Source organism: Sapajus apella, unplaced genomic scaffold (genome assembly GCF_009761245.1).
Source record: "Sapajus apella isolate SASKATOON/1434 unplaced genomic scaffold, GSC_monkey_1.0 scaffold66, whole genome shotgun sequence".
Lineage (NCBI taxonomy): Eukaryota > Metazoa > Chordata > Mammalia > Primates > Cebidae > Sapajus > Sapajus apella.
Window position 1 is genome coordinate 3,956,202 of NW_022437006.1, and position 21,214 is coordinate 3,977,415.

The following is a 21,214-nucleotide window of genomic DNA, read 5'->3' on the forward strand; positions in this document are numbered from 1 at the left end:
TAGATACTTGAGTCAATGGTTGGAAATGAGTTCAAAAGGCTAGGGGCCTGCTGGTACTAATTTCATGAAGCAAATCATCCTCTCCACCCATTACAGCTGCTCTCCCAGAGATTGCTGGTGGTCTTCTCACGAGTAACTTGGAGCACTTTTCTGATAGACCATTATCATTTTGTGATAAGATTTTCTAAACAATTTCCCTCTTTCCTAGAATGTTCTCATCCCCGTGTTGCTTGACACTATTCCCTTTATGTTCCTCCCACCCCTCAGATGGCTCATCATTTCTTTCTCCTTTGCTTCTGTTCTGGGCCATCTACCTTCATTACTTTGCTGGGAGATATTAACTTTACATGACCATTGCTATAACCAACCTATTGTTCCTTCTATGTCTCCCAATCTAGAAACCTGAGCATGATTCCAGAACATTCATTATTTAAATAGCTACCAGCTCTATCAATTCTACGTCTCAGACATATACAGTTCCTGTAGTCTCCATTATTTATTATTTATTTATTTGTTTATTTTCGAGAGAGTCTCACTCTGTCACCCAGGCTGGAGAGCAATGCACGATCTTGACTCACTGTAACCTCTGCCTCCTGGTTTCAAGAGATTCTCCTGCATCAGCTTCCTGAGTAGCTGGGAATACCGGGGCATACCACCACGCCTGGCTAATTTCTGTATTATTAATAGAGTTGGGGTTTCACCATGTTGACCAGGCTGATCTTGAACTCCCGACTACAAATGATCTGCCTGCCTCGGCCTCCCAAACTGCTGGGATTAAAGACGTGAACCACCGCACCCGGCCTTGTACTTTCCATTCTTATCCTAGCCATCTCCCATCTGGGCTCTTCCAATAGTCTTCAAAAGGAGCCTGCTTCTAGACTCCGTCCACTCTCCTCTCTACGCTACCTCAAATATAACCTGATCAGACTTCTCTGCTTTTTAAATCCTAAAGTGCTTCCCCCCATTGCCTACAGGATGAAAACCACATTCCTTACTATGGCATCATTTAGCCCCACCTATCTTGCCATGTCTCCATAGGTGCCGTGGGCTCCAGCCAGTCCAAGGAAACTGCAAGATTTAGAATGTGACATGCTGTCATGTTTTTCCTCATATTGTTTTCTCTGGATATTACTTTCTACCTCATCTTTCTCATATTTCCTTTGCTTCAAGACTCATACTCTTCTATGAAACTTCCTGACCCCAGCAAAATCAGAGGCATCGCTATCCTGTCAGTGTCACAAAACGCTAGTATTATTATCATGCATTCCATGATTTCATGAGAGGTTCATGCTGTGTTTGCTTTCCCTTACTGCACTGCGACCTTCTCAGGACCGTGGACACCTTTTATTCCTAGGGATTTCCATGTTGCCTGATACCTAAATGCTCAATGAATATCTCTTGAGTAAATAAAGAGATGAATGAATGTCACTTATGTTGATAGAAGATTTGGTAGTTCCCTCTCTCTGTAGTTCCCTTAGACACCGCGTTCTCCATTTCAGTCCATGAAGATAACGAGATTGAAGCTTGAATCCCACCATGAATTGTTCCTTACAATTGACAGCTCTCAGACCAAATCCACACCGACCATCTGGAACTCCGTGAAACACAGTCGTGTTTCTCACCTCCTCTCCTTACACATTGCGGCTAAGATTCAATTGACTCCTGAGTTAGAGGCAAACAATTTTATAGTAGTGAAGTCTACTGTTTAAAAGAAAACAGGCTCCTGCTCATATTGAGCATTTGGCTCTGGCACTGTTAAAGACAGCAAATTTAGCCTAGCAGTCAGGATGGTTGCTGCTGCGATTTAACATATATTGGTATCTTAGGCCCGAATTTCTAGTAACTGGCTGTCTAATCCTTTTAATGAATTCTTGGGTTGCTTCTTCCATTTCAACTGAACAAAGTGGACCAATGAACTCTCTAATGGGGAAGGAAGAAGAAGAGAGCTCTATCTGCCAAGTCTGCCCACTCCAGTGGGGTTAAGTGTTTTCCTGTTACACTAAATGAATGTTTGATCAACACAGTTAAAAAACCTCAATTCTAATTTTGCATGTGTAAGACGACATGTATATAAATATATGTTTATATATATATATACACATACGCATATGTGTATATAGGTAAATAAATGTGTGCATAATATATATACATATATATATATAACTTTTTCAGTCAATACATTTCAGAGTAAAATCAGATTTGCATACAACTTGTATGTAATCAGCACATACAAATATAATCTAATTAGTGTGCAGCATGATTATTTCAGAGAATAAAACAGTAATCGTCTCTGGTGACAGTACATGTATACATTATTCATTATTGAAGAGACAGAAAATAAATATTAGAAGGAGCACTTAAGAAATTGAAATTTTTAGGTTTGCAAACAGACCAAGTAAGTAGACTAGTATTTGTAGCTATGAAGATTTTGGAGGGCGAGATTTATTATGAGCCTTATTGTAGTATATCACAGTTTACCATGCAAAGAGGCTATACCAAATAATTACATGTTCTCATTTAATTTTTACACTGGCATCATGAGGGAGACTTTATATTCCCCTTTTTATGGAAGAACCTCAGATTCAGAGAGGTTAAACTACCAATGCAAGGTCACATAACAGAAAAGTGGAAGAGCTGGGGTTCCAACCTAAGGATGTTGACTTCCAGTGTTCAGATTTTTATAAGAAATTTATTTAAAGAAAAGCAGGCTGAACAATTTAAAGAAATAAGCTAAACCTGAAATTAGAAGACAAGATTAGAAATACAGAAAATACTACTTTAATATATATAAATATATATATAGTATCATTTGGTCTTTTCCAGTATCCTAGTGAAGCATGCAGGACCATTCCTGTTTCACAAATGAAGAAAATAAGGCTTAGAAAGCTAAGAGACTTGCTCATGTCTCTAACAAAGGTTCTCTAACTTCAAATCAGATATTTATTCTACTTAGCTTTTAGTTTGTTGAAATGTAAAGTTATGCCATTTAGAAAACTGATCAGCATAATGACTGACCTGTGACACTCAGATAGATTTGGAAACTTGCATTGTCTTGTGAAAATACAGTAAGAGGCACTGGTTACACTTCCCCGTAAAATGGAGACAGAAAGTACTATGTGGAAAAGTGGTGACCACTCACTATAGCACATAATTAAAAAAACTATTTCCTGAGATGAAATTCATATAAAATTTATCATTTTAACCATTTTAAAGCTTGCAGTTTAGTAAATTTTAATATATTCTGAGTTCTATAAGTATCACCGCTATCCAATTCCAGAACATTTTCATCACTCAAAACTAAATCCTTTACTTCCCAATGCCCACTTTTCATCACCCCCTGTCAACCACAAATCTACTTTTTGTCTCTATGGATTTGCTATTCTGGACATTGTATATCAATGTAATTATACAATGTGCTCTGTTGTTTCTGGCTTCTTTCACTCAGCATGTTTTCCAGGTTCAGCCATATTGTAGCATTTGTCAGTATTTCATTCCTTTTTACTGTTATATAATATTCCACTGTAGGATATATCACACTTTGTGTATCTATTTGCCAGATGATGGGGTCTTTGGGTTATTTCTACTTTTTCTGACTGTCTTATAACAAATGTTGCTATGAACATTTGTGTACAAGATTTTGTGTAGTCATGTGCTTTCAATTCTCTTGGGTATATGCCTAAGGGTGGAATTGCTGGGCCATACAATAACTCTGTATTTATATTAACTTTCTGAAAAACTGACAGACACATTCATGTACACTTTTTGGTACTTGATCATCAATCAGTGGTAGTGGTACAGAATGAGTCAAGTTTTCCAAATCAGTGATAGAAATTGTTAACTGAAGAATTTTATCATTTTGAATGCACATCACCAAAGGAGAAGATGCTTTCTAAGATAAGCCTATCTGTCATTAATACTTACAATAGTGATCCAGACAGTGGAATGACAATTTTATATGGCCTTTTGCAGAAAAAATAATAAGGAATCTTGGCCCCAAATAAAACAGCAAATAAACTGTGGAAGATATAAATAATGCTCGCCAATATCTACTTGTTCATTTAAAGGTAGATAGAGAATTACAGTACGCATCCTTATATGAAGTTAGAGGTAGCCAAGTGACTAGTTGTGGCCATACAATGAGAGGATGAAATAATAGTTGTAGGCCAAAGCATTTATCGCGAGTGCTTAACTCTCCAGCTCTAAGCGTCACCTCTGTTGTGAATCTTAAAGCCTTGAAGTGAGAGGCAGCATCCTAGAATGGTAGAAACTCTATCAGTTTGAGTACCTGAGATAAAAGCAGAGTCATTTGTTGCTTTAAACCACAGAGATTTTGTTGTTGTTTTCATATTGGTAAAGCCTATCCTATCCTGCCTGCCGTACCAGCTCAACTTATTTCTACATCATCCTGGTTCTGAGCTATACTATATGATTACTGGCACATGTTTTAAGTCATCAGTATGCTTTTTTTTCCCCCCAAAGCATTACAAACTGATAATTACATTGGTGACATACTCTACATGTAGGTCACAGAGCTTTACCAAAAAGAATAAATAAAAAATAAGGTAAGAACACAGTTTTGTTTGGGGCTCATCATTACTATCTGAAAACTCTTTGATATAGGCTTTACTTTCTTTCTTTGTGATTATATATGTATAAACATTGATGGGTCCGTAAAAAGCTGTGTCACACGTATGCCTCCTCTAAAGGTAGTTAACTAGTCATGTTACACCTGATAAGACATGCTAATTTCTACGTAGTACCCCTAACACTAGCTTTTCTACTTATTGAGAACTTTTAAATATTTCAAGGCATAGGGTAGAGAGAGAGCCATTTAACTTCACAGTTTAGGATCATAGTAACAGCTATGGAGTCAAAGTTTAATGTAAGTACTGCATTGACGTACATATTCTTTGATTAGAATTGTACTATTTCTAAATGCAATAAGAAAATTCTTTTAGTGAGAGGCTCATAAATATCCTTCCATACCTAGAAGCCATAACCATAATTATTTTCTAATTTTTAGTATAAACTTTTCAGAATTTCAATATAAAAGTTCAAAAGGAACTCAGTGTTCTTTTGGGAAAATAAAGCATTCGTCTTTTCAACACATAAAATATAAATAATACATCAAGAAAGTAAGGTATCTGTGACTAAAGTGTTTTGTATTTAGTATCCATGAAGATCAAACTCACTTAAACACAACTGGATCCAGAGTCATACACTTAGCTTTCAGTGCTACTTCAGGAGGACTGGAAGAGGTAAGTAAGGTCTCTACTCAATTCTCAGTCTGAGCCTTTCATGGATTTTGGAAATTACATTATTACCTCATTTGACAAAATAAAGGTAAAGAAATACATAAAGAAAACAAATTTACTTAGTTTTTTAAGTAGTTGATTTTTGCCTGAAATACTATGGGGATTCTGTATCCAACAGAATATGCTTTAGAAATACTCATATTTTGATCAATTGAATTTAAGAGACTATGCAGTTTTTAATATGTACTAATGGAAATTCACGGCTTTTGAAATCAAAGAGAAAAATTAAAGTGCCACACCTGATACATAGTTGAAAACAATTTCTAGATTATAAATTCAGAAATGAAAATCAACTTTTATCCAAAACTAATTACCCTTTACTGTTTGGAGTATCACAACTTGAAAATTGAGTATCTAATATCTGCATTCTTTGTAATAGGCAGTCACATTGCCTTTAATATATTTTCTTTATATTGGTATAAAATATAGGTTGTTTTATAGTGAGCACTCTGTATTTTTTTCTCCATCTGGCACATACTTCTTAAAATTGCCTCTCTTTTTGAGACCCATTTTTTTCTAGTTTGCTTTAGTAATTGATGATTCTGTAAGTGTTACCGAAGTATCTTCCTATACACCAAGGATCTTGGTAACCAAGTCTGTTTTACATTTTTTGTCAAACACTATAACACCTGGCATTAGGCTTATCATATTGTAAGTGCTTCAAACAGAGAAAACATAATCAAAGGAACAAATACATTTTGACTTTATACTGCTTTGCTTCTCAGTTCTTGCAGAGTTAGTTGGTTAGAAGGTTTTCTGAGTTTTTAAAAAATATTTGTGTGAATATGGAGGACAAAGTGAGGTTTTTCTCGAAGGGTGAAAGAAACAAACAGCCCCCGGAGCCCTGAATGACATTTGAGTGGGAGCTGTGTTGTGTGATGGAGATGCAATGAGATAGCTTGAAGTCAGCCCCCTGGATAGCATCATGTCCTCTGATGCCAGCAACTCTATGTAATCATTTGCTCTCGCAACTAGACCCTACCACACTGACAGAATTTCATGAAATTAAACTCATTCATGGTGAATGAAACCAACAGGAATTAGGGAAGTTGTGTTGGAGTGGGTCAAAATACTCATGTCAACACACAGTGGTTCAGATTCACATGGAAAATTCATCTCCCTAACTAGAGGAGGAGACTTAGAAGAGAACAGCTTTCTAAATTGTCTTCATTTTCTCATATGATTGTACAGATAAACTCCAATTTGCCTGAAGGGTATTACTTTGTAAGTGCTCATCTGTATTTGCTTCTTGTCTTAAATGACTTTTCTCATGTTCACCTACCTGTGTAACAGAGACCTTAAAAACAATTACCCCCATACAAAACAAAACAAAATCAGCAATTCAACTTAGAATATTCAACTATGCTCGTATTCAAAACCATATAGATAAGACCATTGTTATCATTTATGGTTTACTGTCAATACTTTAAAGTACATCAACTTTGACCACAAGGAATTAATATCCACTCACATAGGGTGCATGATACCCTCCCTTGGACAACAGGAGCATCACGCTTTAACTGGTAAATTTCAGAATGAAGAGGGCAGTGGTTAAGCACTGAATTTTAGAGAAAGATCTTTCTCAGATAAAGCATGGTTCTACTGTCTGCTAAACCATCTTCTAAAATTCACTTAACTTCTTTATTTTTATTTTTAGACAGGGTTTCACTCTGTCACCCAGGCTGGGTTTCAGTGGTACAATCTCAGGTCACTGCAACCTCTGCCTTCTAGGCTCAAGTGCTCCTCCTGTCTCAGCCTCCTGAGTAGCTGGGTCTACAGGCATGTGCCAACATGCCTGGATAATTTTTGTATTTTTTGTAGAGATGGTATTTTGCCACATTGCCCAGGCTGTTCTTGAACTCCCAGGATCAAGGGATCCACTGGCCTCGGCCTCCTAAAGTGCTGGGATTAGAGGAGTGAGCTAAAATGCCCGGCCTCACTTAACTTCTTTAAGCCTCGGTGTCACTGGTAAAATGGGGAAAATAATAGCATCTATCTCAGTCTTTCTGAAGGATAAAAGAGAATCCATGTAAAGTTCTTAGTAAAGTGATCCACAAAGTGGTAAATATATAATAAATGTGCTGTGATCATTCTTTTTGAACAGATAAGGAAATCACTCATTTGCAGATCACTCATTTTGAACAAACACAACAAAAGGCAGCTGTTTCACAGCTTTCCAAGGCCAAGGAAACAGGACAAATGAAGGAGATATGAATGATTCCTTTTACCTTGCAAAGCTAGAGTTAAATATTTAACACAACCACATTTCTTGTCACCTGCAAAGTTGAATTTAGACTTCTAACGAGCATAGAGAGAACTAAACCATGAAAGTAGGTGAAGCTCTATTTGGTTCATTGCTTTGCACTTCCTGCTGTAAAGTAGAACCACTCATAAATGTCTCATAAAATGAACATATTCCCTATCTGTACTGTTGCGGCAAAGACTGCTAGTGACCTGTCCCTATATTCACCCTTTCCTTCCTGAGTCCTAACTGAGCACACTGCAGCTCTGCACTCCTCCTCCAACTGCTGGGCAAAATAACACATTTCCTAGTTCCCATTACAACTAGATATGGCCAAGGGATTAATTCTGTCCAGTGAGAAGTATTGCCCGGGATTTCAGGAAGACTTCAAAGGCAGCTAATGCAGCTGGGAAGAGCGGCTCTTTCTGCGTTTTCTTCTTCTGGCTTGTTTCACAGGAATGCTGTGCTGTAGAACTCCTGCAGCCACCCTGGACCATGTGGTAAACTTATGAAAGACACTTGTATGGGTACAGCAAAGGGATAGGAGCCTGGATCCCTGATGTCACTAGATGCAGCGCACTGGTCTCCAACTGCCTACCCTTGAATTCTTTCACATGACAAAGAGAGAGGGAGAAAGACTTTTCCATGCTTAAGCCACCATTATTTTGGGTTCTTCTGTTACATACAGCCTAACATGATTCCAAGCAGTATAAGTATTTTTTCAAATGCTTAAAAAATATTTTTGCTTGTTTTTGAATATATTTGGAAAAAGCAAGTCTACCCAAGTCTCAACATCTCTCTAAATATATACTTGTATATGGGTTCAAAACGTAATAAAAGCCTAAGATATTTCCTACTTCTGATGAGAGGCTATACCTCATGCTTTGTTTCCTTAGCAGCTGGCTCAAATGCAGTACTCGGTGCATGGTTAGCATTCAGTAATGTGTACCAAATGAAAGAATGAAAAGTGGGAAAGTCAAAACTATAAACAAAAAAACCTGGAAGACAACCTGGGCAGTGCCATCCTGGACCTAGGAACCGGCAAAGATTTCATGAAAATGATACCAAAACCAATCGCAACAAAACGAAGATCGGCAAGTGGGATCTAATTAAACTTAAAAGTTTCTGCACAGCAAAAGAAACTATCAGCAGAGTAAACCAACAACCTACAGAGTGTGAAAAAGCATTGACGAAGCATGAATCTGACAAAGGTCTAATATCCCGCATCTACAAGACACGTAAATAAATTTACGAGAGAAAAGCAACCCCATTAAAAAGTGGACAAAGGACATGAACAGACACATCTCAAAAGATGACACACATACGGACAAAGAGCACCTGAAGAAAAGTTCAATACCCCTGATCATTAGAAAGATGCAAATAAAAACCACAATGAGAAACCATCTCACACCAGTCAGAATGGCTATTATTACAAAGTCAAAAAATAACAGATGCTGGTGAGGTTGTGGAGAAAAGAGAATGCTAATACACTGTTGGTAGGAGTGTAAACTTGTTCAGCCATTGTGGAAAGCGGTATGGCAATTCCTGAAAGAGCTAAAAGCAGAACTACCATTTGACCCAGCAACTGCTGGGCATATATGCAGAGGAATGTAAAGCATTCTACCATAAAGACACACACATGGGATGTTCATTGTAGCACTATTCAAAATAACAAAGGCATGGACAGAACATAAATGCCCATCAATGAAAGACTGGATAAAGAAAATCTGATACTTATACACCATGGAATATTATTCAGTCATAAAAAAGAACAAGATCATGTCTTTTTCAGGAACATGGATGGAGCTAGAGGCTATCATCCTTAGCAAACTAGCACAGGAACAGAAAACCAAATACCACATGTTCTCATTAGTGGGAGCTAAATGATAAGAACTTATGTACACAAAGAAGGAAACAACAGACGCTGGGGTCTACTTCAGGAGGGGGCATGGGAGGAGAGAGAAGAACAAAAAGATAACTAACTATTGGGTACTGGGCTTAATGCTTGGACGATGTAGCAATATGTACAACAAACCCCTGTGACATGTTTATCTATGCAACAAACCTTCACATGTACCACCAAACCTAAAATGAAAATTGAAAAAAAAATTCAAAAAGATAAAAGAAAAACAAGTGGGAAAGAGTCCCTAATAATATCTGTATACATACTATTACAAATTAGTTGATTCTCCCAGTGACTCAATGTACATTGGTGAATGCAGCATTTAGCAAGCACATTGCTTCCTCCAAGTTTCTTGGACAGCATGAAAGGTGACCTAGAAGTCTCAAGAGTTAATGCCTCATTCCACTAATCTCACTCACTCAAGAATGGCTGAACCCTGCCTCTTATTTGTGAGATACAAGTTCAGTAATGTCAAGGATGATGACTATTCCAGCTTGTCAAGGTTATTTTGCTTTGTGAGTCTGTTTTTGGAGGTGCTCATGACTGCTTCTATCTTAACTCAATGCTTCCCTGACTGAGGTGGTAAATTATTCCTTTGTGACTCTTCCTTATAGGGTAACTGAGTAGTTAAGCTTCTTTTTTTAGTGCTACAATTTCTGTTGCTCCAATTTCTCTCTGACAGGATAATTACCAAGCTTGTCTCTCTTGGAGTCTCATAGACTCATGTTTGTTTGAGTTTCATTTGCGTGTAGATTTCTCAGCCTTTTCTAGTATTTGTTCAATTTGTTGTTTTTGTCTTTTAATGCTTTAATCTTCAAGGCCATACAAATCCTACCTTACTTTTCGCATTATATGGCTACTTCCCCCTTTTTTTTTTTCCTATGAGATTTCAAAGCTCTGTTGTTTTTTAAAATATTCTTTCAGAGTAGTATTGTTTCTTCTTCTGTTTTTCTTATTAGTGTGTATAATTTTTCTTTAATCCTATAGTTTAAAACCTTTGGATTCTTGTGTCTTTCTTCATTTTTCCTGAAAAGGCAACTTAAATCGTAGTGAAGCGCTCTCTTGCTTCTATACACATGCTATCTCTTTTTCTGCAATGTCATATTCCCTGCTCTGGCCTGGTTGACTCCAACCATCTCCTTTCTGCTCAGCCTTGGGAAGCCTTCCATATAATATAGGAGTCCTGGATTTGTCCATAAGTAGCTACTGGAACCAAAAAGGACTGTTAATACTTTAATACGTAATTAGATGAGTTGCTTTTAAAAATTATGGGTTTTTATATTGCACTGATGAATTTTTCAACAATCTATGTATTAAGATAAGGCAGCCTATGGATATTAAAAAGATAAATGTAAAGAAAGTATAGCATTAACCCCTCTTGTAATTGTTCTGCAGATGGAATGAGCCAGGGCACTCACTGTTAGTTTGCATGAGAATAGAAAGTCACTTTAGCATACATTGAAATTCCAACTATAACAACAATAATACTAACTTAGGATGTTATAGATTTCTGAATTTTATTCTAGTCATATATAGCAAGCCAAAACATATTACTTACAGAAGTAATATGAACATGAAAATAACGTTAACAATAATTATATCTGTGCCAACATTAGTATATGGTAATTGCCAAGAATTTACACATTCATTTATTGATATTTACTTATGTGTTTGGCTATAACACAACACATAATTGTAAAATATATAGGAATAAGGATGATAATATATTCTTGCCAAATTTGATTACACAGGCCAAGATTTGTTGTTTTAGAAAGTGAATAACTATATTCAATTTCAAATGTTTATTATATCATACTGAATTACCCATACAATGAAAAAAATGAAATATCAGGAAGAGCTGAATATTCAGGCCCCACAAAGTTAAATTTTGTTTTGTTTTGTTTTGAGACGGAGTCTCACTCTGTTGCCCAGGCTGGAGCGCAGTGGTGCGATTTCAGCTCACTGCAACCTCCACCTCCTGAGTTCAAGCAATTCTCTTGCCTCTACCTTCAGAGTAGCTGGGATTACGGGCATGCACTAGCACGCCCAACTTATTTTTGTATTTTTATCAGAGACAGGGTTTCACTATGTTGGCCAGGCTGGTCTCGAACTCACAATCTCAGGTGATCCACCCACCTTGGCCTCCCAAAGAGCTGGGATTACCGGCATGAGCTACTGTGCCTAGCCCAAGTTAAATGTTTATACAAACACTAATCAATTAAAATAAATATTCCATTTGTTTCCAAAATGGACAAATTAGAAAATGCTACTAAGTTCTCCTTATGAAACAACTTTTCTGTTTGTGAAGGCTAATCAGAATGGATTTATGACATAAAAATCATATTAGGCTAAAGAAAAGTCAAAAGGAAAAATGAGAATTAAAGAATACATTCTGACTCTTAACTGACAATAACTCTATGATGTTGATAATTATTAAAATGAGCAGTGTACATTTTTTTGAGTGTAAAGGTTAGTGATTTTATTAATCAATTAGCAAGATGGACCTAATGTACAACACCATCTCAAAAACGTTTGTTCTAGGCTAAAATTAAGACAGGGGTGACATAATCATCTATGCTAAATGCCAAGGAGTAACAGGTTTCTATAATGACTGTGAAGTATGCAATTCAGATGGACACGCAGGAAAATACCAACTACACTAGATGCATAAGAGAAAAGCACAGGAATGAAAAATTGATTTGTATTATCAGCTACTTAGTAATATGGAATATTTAAGGCATGCTGAGCTTTGAGTCATTGATCACTGCAAATTAAGTACTCCTACAAGGTTTAAAAATAAGTTTTCAAAATTTATCTTCCAAAAATGATGGACTCTATTTCACTGTGTCAAGAATATTTAAAAATGAGATTATTTTCCCTTGTGTTAAAATATAGAAAATAGGCAATTGTGTACAAGTATTTCTCTTTTACAAACTGAAACTTCCCTCAGGATGGGAACAATGTTTTAGGTATCTTTTATACCCTAACATCACAGAACAATGCAATGTCGGAAAATGTTATGGAATCCATTTTCAGTTGTAGGGGATTTGTGGTTTAGAAAGGACTAGAACACAAGTGTGTGTGAGGCTGGGTAAGGTAATATACATAGGGTGATTTCTAATGATCTAATACTACTTGTTATTAGGTTTGTTTAAAATACCTAGCTTGGCTAATAACAGCATCTTGATCAGACATCCAGACACATGAATTCATGTTTTCACAGGGAATAACTAAGTCTATAAGGGAGAAATAAAGGACCAGTCTCTGGTATTGTTCTGAGAAACGCTGGTCAGATTTTCCTTTATGGACCTAAAGTTGTCTAAATATTGCCACACAAATGATGACTGTAATCAGTTGTAAGTCAGACTAAAATCCACATGTACTTTCTACAGTGAAACAAATAACAAACATAAAGTGCTTACAAAATTCCTGTGAAAAACCTGTCAAGAAATTATTGGCTTGCTCAGTGGTTTGGCATTGCTTTACAGAATAAAGAGGACTTGTCCACTGAATGTGCTTCACTGAAGATAACACACCTGTGACTGCCCATTGCTACTACCAACCATTTTTTCTTGGAAGTTAACAAAAAGAGTAACTTGCTAACTTACAGGTGAAGGAGAATAGGGTCTGGAGGCAGGGAACCTAAGGCTGATTCATGCTGACTTCCTAGAACTAAATCAAAAGGAAAATCTCCAACTTTCCACGCCCAAATAACAAAAGGATCAGAGGCTATTCCCTTTGCAACCTTCATCCTTTCTGCATTGCAAATGAAGAATGGAAAGTAGCTCTGATCAGTCCCCTCCTGAAACCAATCAGATTGGTTGTGAACTAGTCTTCATTTGCATAGGGGTATAACTTTGGAACTTCACTCAGCCTCTGATTGGCAGCCTTCGGAGACCAGTTAGACTGATTTTGGTTCACCCCTTCATTCACATAGGGTGCAAACCACGTAGCCAATGGGAAACCTCTAGAGAATATTTAAACCCCAGAAAATTCTGTAGCCAATGCTCTTGAGTCACTTGCTCAAGCCTGCTCTCATACTGCGGAGTTTACTTTTGTTTCAATAAATCTGTGCTTTCGTTGTTTTATTCCTTCATTGCTTTGTTTGTGTGTTTTGTCCAATTATTTGTTCAAAACGCCAAGAACCTGGATAACTCATAGTCAAGACCCTCCACTGGTAAAAATGTGATTGCGTAGTTATGCTCATAAAGAATGGTGTTGACTTACACGCAACCCTCTCTGTGTCTTTTTTACTCCATGGTTGGGTCTTGATATCCTTTTTGGTAAATAAAGGGATCTCACCTTACCAGCAAAAGGCTAAACCAGTGTGCGTGATATCTAAGTGTTATTTGGTGCTACTTTGGAAAGAGAACAGTGGTTATGATATAATATCTATGACAGATTTCTGAGGGTCCGTAAAATTCTAACATTCCTTTAAAAAATATCAAAAATAAGCCTAGGAGAAAAAAGGGAGTTGTCTCTAATTGTGACACGATCTTAAAACAGGGCTTTGGAAACCTAGTCCTTTCACTTATAAGCTGGGCAGCATTTCTTTTCTTTTTTGTAAATAATATTCCTAGGAATCTGTAAAAGCTTTATTCAGACTGCTACAGTATGTTGTTTGATCAAGGTATCTCCCACTTTGACAGTATCTGAGTTACTGAGAAGGTGAAGTAATCAGAAGTAGTTTCATAATCTGTTTCTGTTGAGGAATCTGTGCATCAACCCAGAATCTCATTTATGTTACATAAGGAACTTTGGCTACTAAATATGTCTGAAAGAGTTTTATGTTAGTTCAATTAAATGGCATGTGTAGTGGGGGTAGAATTTTATTAGAAATTTTCATTTCATTAAAAACTCTTGTTTTAATGATTTTCATTACTTGGTACTTGATTTTCAGGGCAATATTTTGTTAAAATAAAATCCTAGTGTTTCAATAACTAGCACTTCAATATGAGAAGCTTAGAACCCTGCTCTTTGCTTCTTGAGTAACTGATACTTAGCCTCTCTTTACTATACTCACAGGCTTTGGATAGTATTGACATACGCAAAAAAAGGCCATTAGTTTGACTAAGGGAGGGAGGTGGACAGAACAAAATGGCTCTGCAACATACCAGTTATATCACTCTAGGCAAGTGATATAATCCCCCGATCCTTAGTTTTCTTATCCAGAAAATTGGATAATAATAATAATATCTTCCTCGGGAAACTTTAAGGGTAATAGGTAATATTCAAAAAGAATACCGAAAGATACCTGTATATGGTAAGGGCTTAGTTAACAGAAACTATTACTATTTTAAAATAAAAAGCCTGCTTAGAATTATGCCCCATCCATCTCGCTAGGTATATTGGCTGGGGCCACATAATCGCCACTAAGTATTCATAAAATTAAACTGCCTGCCCAAACGCCTTTTCCCTCATACTTTGCCTTTGACATTTATTACTAATATTTTTTTAAATAGCTTTGTCTTCATGCTCACCATTATGAGATAACTTCAGACTCTCATTATGTCTCTCTGGGGCTGCCAGACTCTTCTCCCTCCAATCTACCCCAAAGTTCACACAGAAAACTCTTTGTAAAGCTCAGCTTTCATCATGGCACTGCCCTGCCTGATGCCGTTGACTGGCTTACCTTCCTCACTCAAGTCTTGACCTAGTATCCAAGGCCTTTCCTCTCCTTCTGCCTCATGCTGTGTCTGGAGTCCCTTTCTCTAGCAGTATCAAGGTTTATAATTTTCTTGAAGGGCATATCTGTTTTCTGCCTTTGCACAAGTTGCTCGCATGCCAGGGTAGCTTCTCCATTTTCAGTGGTCTGAGAAACTCTGACTCACCATTGAAAAAGTAGATCAATCTCCCTCCTCTGTGAGGGGTCCTTAACATAGGGCCAGTAAACTTGGATGAAAAGAAAATTACATCTGTATTTCATTAACCTTTTACTGAAATTTAGCATATCCTTCAATTAGGAATGTAGGCAGTAAACTACTGTCAACAAGAGAAGTCGCATATTTTCATATCCCATTAAGGTAGTCACAGAAATCTCCAAATATCATTTACATTCACTGTGGTGTTGAAACTATAGTATTAGACTTGCAGCTAGATTTGTTAATTAATGCATTAATAAAGAAGTACATACATTACTACATAACAAGTTTATTTTTTAAAGTATCCTGGCAACCGTACTTCAATATGATTGATTTGCTTTGTACTTTTATAAAATTTATTTTATGGAGTTAAAAACACTATAAAGGGATCCAAAATAATGAGACTACATAAGGACTCTCATGTAGGAAGCCTTCTGTCATGGCCCTGGGGAAGTGAATTATGCCAGGTAATGCTCTGATACATCTATTAGCCTTTATTACACTGTTTTGCAATTATGTATCTGAATTTTTCTCCCTCATAGCTGTGAGCTCTATAAGGAGGAAGGCTTTTTTTAAAATCTCAATAACCCAGCTTACTGCATATCTCAAAAATGTTTATTAAAATAATCAACTACAAATGTGCAGAAATGTTTTTTTCTAAAGTGCTATATTCTTTGATTTGCTAAACTATATAGAACTTATACAATAAGATTTGTATAAGTTCTTTATAGTTTAGCAAATCAAAGAATATAGCACTTTAGAAAGTGCAATTCTTATTGTATAAGTTCTATATAGTTTAGCAAATCAAATATAGCACTTTAGAAACCAGGTTGTTCAGGTTACATTATTTCATTTTTCCAGTCTTCTAATTTATTCAACATATAACCTGGATGTTACAGTTGAAGAGACATGAGACCTATTTTTTGTTGCTATTTATTTACTTACTAATATTAGGAAAACACTATCTTGTTACCACCATTCAACAATTGAAACGAGTCACTGAGGCATAGCCTAAACACTATGTGACCTGTTGTATGCCCAGAGACCTGCAGGCTTAAATTGCTGGGTCAACTATTATGCCCATAGAAGGTATTGCTAATCATCCTGTAGCCATGACTAGAAGTACACTTCTAGTGTACTTAATCCCAGCTCTTTGATAGCAACAAGGTGTTGCCAAATTTTCCAAAACATACCTAAGCTGCAGGATGCAAATTATACTAAAAATCTTCGTTTAGTCAGCCCATCTACCTTCTCTTACCAAAAGCAACCCTTCATGCATCTACCCATCCATCCATCCACTGAAACACCCAGCCAATCGAAACAACAGTTTTCAAAGTTACTTTCACTGAAGAGGTTCTTTTAACCAGGTTGCTATGCTCTGTTTTTAAATAAACAACATTTGGTCCCCAGCAATAGGTGTTTTCCTACTATTCAGACAAGGAACACGTAGCAAGGTTATGTAATGTGCTTTTACCACGAGACAGGAAATACTTCAACTTAACATACCAGAATGTTTTAAGTGCTAATACCTGAATTAGTTATATTTGATATAAACTTAATTAAAGAGCAGTTAAGTTTTTTAGAGGCTTTGTTTCATATTTATATTTTCTGCAACATTTCCTTGGTCTTTATTGTAAGAAAATACACCAGAGGCTGATTCCAGCCGATTGCTGTCACAGTCCTGGATAGTTTATTTGTTTTGTTTATAAAGATGCTATTTTACGTGGATTTACTTGAAATAGGAATAAAACTCCAAGTTGGTTTCATGTGTTCACTGCAATGAAAAGAGTTCTAGAATGAGAATATAGGTCCTATGGAATATCAGAGATAGATGTTTTTCCCACTTTATCTTACTCTGTTGTATCAGACCTAAATGAACAACTTCAGAAACATCTTTCTCAGAAGTCTTTTAAGTTCAAGAAGGAATAAAAATTACATTTCACATAAGGGTATAAATTACAGAAAATATTAAGTACTGCTCTCATTATGTGACTGTTGTGTTTAACTTGAGAGCAAGGCAAAGGGGTTCCAGATTTATATGCCTAAAATCTTGTTTCTAAGTAGACTACAGTGAGATTTCAGATCCTATATTCCTCTTGCCCCAAGTATTTTCCTGTTTCTAAAGCATTTGTTTTCATCTGTTATCCAGCTAATCACCCAGCCTTGTCATTCCAAAATATCTCTCGTTTCTCTATATCCACTGCTACCATCAAGGTTACGTTATTTCTTGCCTAGGCTACTAAGTTCTTTTAACCTTCCTCCCTTCATCACCATTTGTTTTTCTCTACTCAATTTTCTACTCTACAGTCAGATTGATCTTTTAAAAACACAAATCTGATCATGTCATTCTCATCCTAATACCCTTTGAAGGCTTCTCAGCATTCTAAGATGACATCCAAAATTCTCCTGGTGTATAACGTCCTGGCATGTTCTGCCACTGGCGTGCTGTCCAGTCTATTTTGGTGCCATTCTCTCGCTTGCTTGTCATGACCCAGTCTTGTTGGTCAATTCTTTGAAGAAGCCATACTCATTGCTTAGGACCTGCACACATTCCATGATATTCCCGCTCTCTGAAATGCTTTTCCTTCATCTTTGCACACCTAATCTTGAATACTCCTTCTTGTCTTTCTGCCTTCCTAAGAAGCAATTTTTGACTACAGAAAAACAAAACAAAACGAAAAACCAAGGTTTGGGTAGCAAATCTGGCGATGTGGAGGATTTGTGAGTCCATGGCTAAAAGCTCAGGCATCAAAATTAAAAAGTTATGGGGAACTCAAAGAATATGCCCCCATAACTTCCTCCAAGAAGCTCTTATATCCTTCCATGAACAGGTGGCTAGAATCCTCTCCACATGTCAGATTCAGCACACTGGGTATTTAAGGGCTAGCAAAAGATATGTGCAGTTATTTGATGATAAGGTCACTGTGGACTTTTTATTCCAACTTTCATTTCCCTTTTTAATTGACTTAGATAAACTTATCTTTATCTCAAATGGGTCTGTAGATATTAGTCAACACATACAACACTGCTTTCTACTGTAGTGGGTTTTTTTGTTTGTTTGTTTTTTGTTTTGTTTTGTTTTGGAGATGGAGCCTTCCTCTGTAGCCCAGGCTAGAGTGCTGTGGTGCCATCTCAGCTCACTATAACCTCCACCTCCTGGGTCCCAGTTCAAGCAAATCTCCTACCTCAGCCTCCCAAGTAGCTAGGATTACAGACATGAGCCATCATGACCAGCTAATTTTTGTATTTTGTATTTTTGTATTTTTTAGGGTTTCACCATGTTGGCCAATCTGGTCTTGAACTCCTGACCTTGTGATCCACCCACCTCGGCCTCCCAAAATGCTGGGATTATAGGTGTAAACCACCACACCCAGCCTACTGCAGTGTTATTAACAGTAACCTCAAGGTATAGTAGCCTGTACCACCATCCCCCCTCAAAAAAAAATATGAAGCAGGTTCATTTAAAGGAAATCAGTAAGCCAAAAAATATTCTTTTAACAAAAACGGAATGTTGTTTTAATTCACACTATAATATTATATTCACTGTCTAGATGCTATGAATTACTGATGATAAACAGAGTTATCACCAGATGTCAAATACTGGGGCGGGAGGGGGGAGGGAAATCGAGGCTAACAGAGTTTTTGCACATTTCTTTTGTTTTTGATTTTTTTTGAGACGGAGTCTCACACTGTTACCTAGGCTGGAGAGCAATGGTGCAATCTCGGCTCACTGCAACCTCCGCCTCCCAGGTTTAAGCGACTCTCCTGCATCAGCCTCCCAAGTAGCTGAGATTATAGGTGGCTAATTTTTGTATTTTTAGCAGAGACATGGTTTCACTATGTTGGCCAGGCTGGTTTTGAACTCCTGATCTTGTGATCTGCCCGCCTCGGCCTCCCAAAGTGCCGGGATTACAGGCATGAGCCACCGTGCCAGGCAGTTTTACGCATTTCTAAGGTTCCATAAAAGTTTTATGATTGAATCTGACAGTCTTACAGTTTTCATGTTAATGATGTGTTTGTTAAGTAACACAGGCTGGCAAAAGGAGAAGAAAAGGCAGTTTAATTAAAAAATTAAAAATAATTTTTTATTGAAAATGAACTTTGAAGGGACTCAAAACTAGTGTCACCACCATAGGGAGGTCTACAGATGAAGCTACAATTTGTCAGTTTGGATTTTGGAGAACATCATGTGATAGGAAAACATGAAAATATCACTTTATAGGAAAAGAACCACATTAATCATATTTGTATGCTTGGTTTAACAATGTTCAAGAAGCAAAAAACAAAACAAAACAAAAATCAAAAGAAAAAAAGGAAAGAAAGCTGGCAGGTATTTTTTGTTTGTTTGTTAGTTTGTTTTATTATGGCTGTGGTTCTTAATGGAAGAGGTACTGGCATCACCTGGGGAGTGTTTCAAAACAACATGCCACTGTCCTGGTGAGGCCGACCTCTGCGAAGGGAAAACAGGTGACTTTAAGTACCTCTGCAGATGACCCTGGGTAAGGCTCTTAATTGAGAAGTTTCTTTCTTTTTTTTTCTCTTCTTAAGACGAGTCTCGCTCTTGTTGCCCATGCTGGAGTGCAATGGTGCGATCTCGGCTTATTACAACCTCCACCTCCGGGGTTCAAGTAATTCTCCTGCCTCAGCCTCCTGAGTAGCTGGGATTACAGGTGCCTGTGACCATGCCCAGCTAATTTTTTTGGTATTTTTAGTAGAGATGGAGTTTCACCATGTTGGCGAGGCTGATCTCAAACTCCTGACTGCAGGTGATCCTCCTGTCTTGGCCTCCCAAAGTGCTGGGATTACATGCATGAGCCACTGAGTCTGGTCTTAACTGAGAAGTATTAAAAAAATTATAATGAACTACAGACATAGTCCCTTTTTTCAATTTCTACTCAAACAGGGTCTAAATATAGCAAGATCTTATCAAAGAGGTAATACGCTATGCATCATTAAATTAGTCAAATTACCTAATTTTACTAGTCAACAGTAAAACCATGTCCTTGATCCAAAGCAAAAAGAGCAAGGTTTGAAAGGAATAGAAAAAGAAGCTCTTGTATCACTGGTTTCATATTAACAATAACTCCGTAAGAACTGTGTGAGCTAAAAAAGAAAGGTCTGTATGCAGGAAAAGGAAGCCTAAAGAATAAGTAGTTAGTCTGTGTGCCCTGGGAAAGGAATGTGACTTATTTTGACCTCAGTAAAAAACTGAGTAAGATGTAAGTGTAGGTTTAAGATGAAAGGCTTGAATTAGGTCACATTAAAGGCCTTCCAGCATGAATAGTTTGTGATTCTATGCTGGGATTAAAAGCTTGAAGAATGGATAGATACTGCCCCATGGATTAGTAAATTACTAGTGGTTTACGAATAGATTATGAATTGCAAAGGTAGCTAGAGTCTTGGTAAAGATCTTAATTGTGAATAAGATGTTGCCCATATCTATGGATTTAATTATCATGTATGGATAATAATTCTTCATTCTAGAACTCTCCTTCAACTACAGGCCAGTTTTCCCAAATACCTACTCAATATCCCACTGATGATGGTTCATGAACACCTAAGATTCCACATGTCCAAAATAAGATTCCAGTTGCTGCATCTTATTTATATGATCTAGTCTACATTTTTTCTCATGCAGAAATTTGGAATCAACCAAAGACTCCTTCCTCCTATGCCCACAGTTAATCAATTATTTATTTTAAATTTCTTATTGATTTTTCTCCTCTAATATACTGAAAATCTGTCCACCTGCAAATCTCCAGTCTTGCCACTATAATCCAGGCAACAGTCATGTCTCTCATAGAAAACTATAAAAAACTAGTCTCCCTACACGAGGGCATCTCCCACATGCCCTCTCTGCACACCCACCCAGAGACAGTTTACAATTGAAAAT

The 21,214-nt window shown here is 37.0% G+C and overlaps 1 protein-coding gene across 2 annotated transcripts in view; it reads right to left on the bottom strand.

Moving 5' to 3' along the window:
* Window positions 1-21,214, bottom strand: part of SLC2A13 (solute carrier family 2 member 13) — a 351,790-nt gene that overhangs the window by 88,555 nt on the left and 242,021 nt on the right. Inside the window, exon 7 of one of the 2 annotated variants that reach the window (XM_032248334.1) lies at window positions 19,222-19,771. The exons of the other annotated variant lie outside the window; for it this stretch is intronic. Coding sequence (XP_032104225.1) covers window positions 19,735-19,771 — 37 coding nt within the window. The 3' untranslated portion in view covers window positions 19,222-19,734. Of the gene's footprint in view, window positions 1-19,221; window positions 19,772-21,214 lie in introns of those variants that run through there. 2 annotated transcript variants of the gene reach the window in all.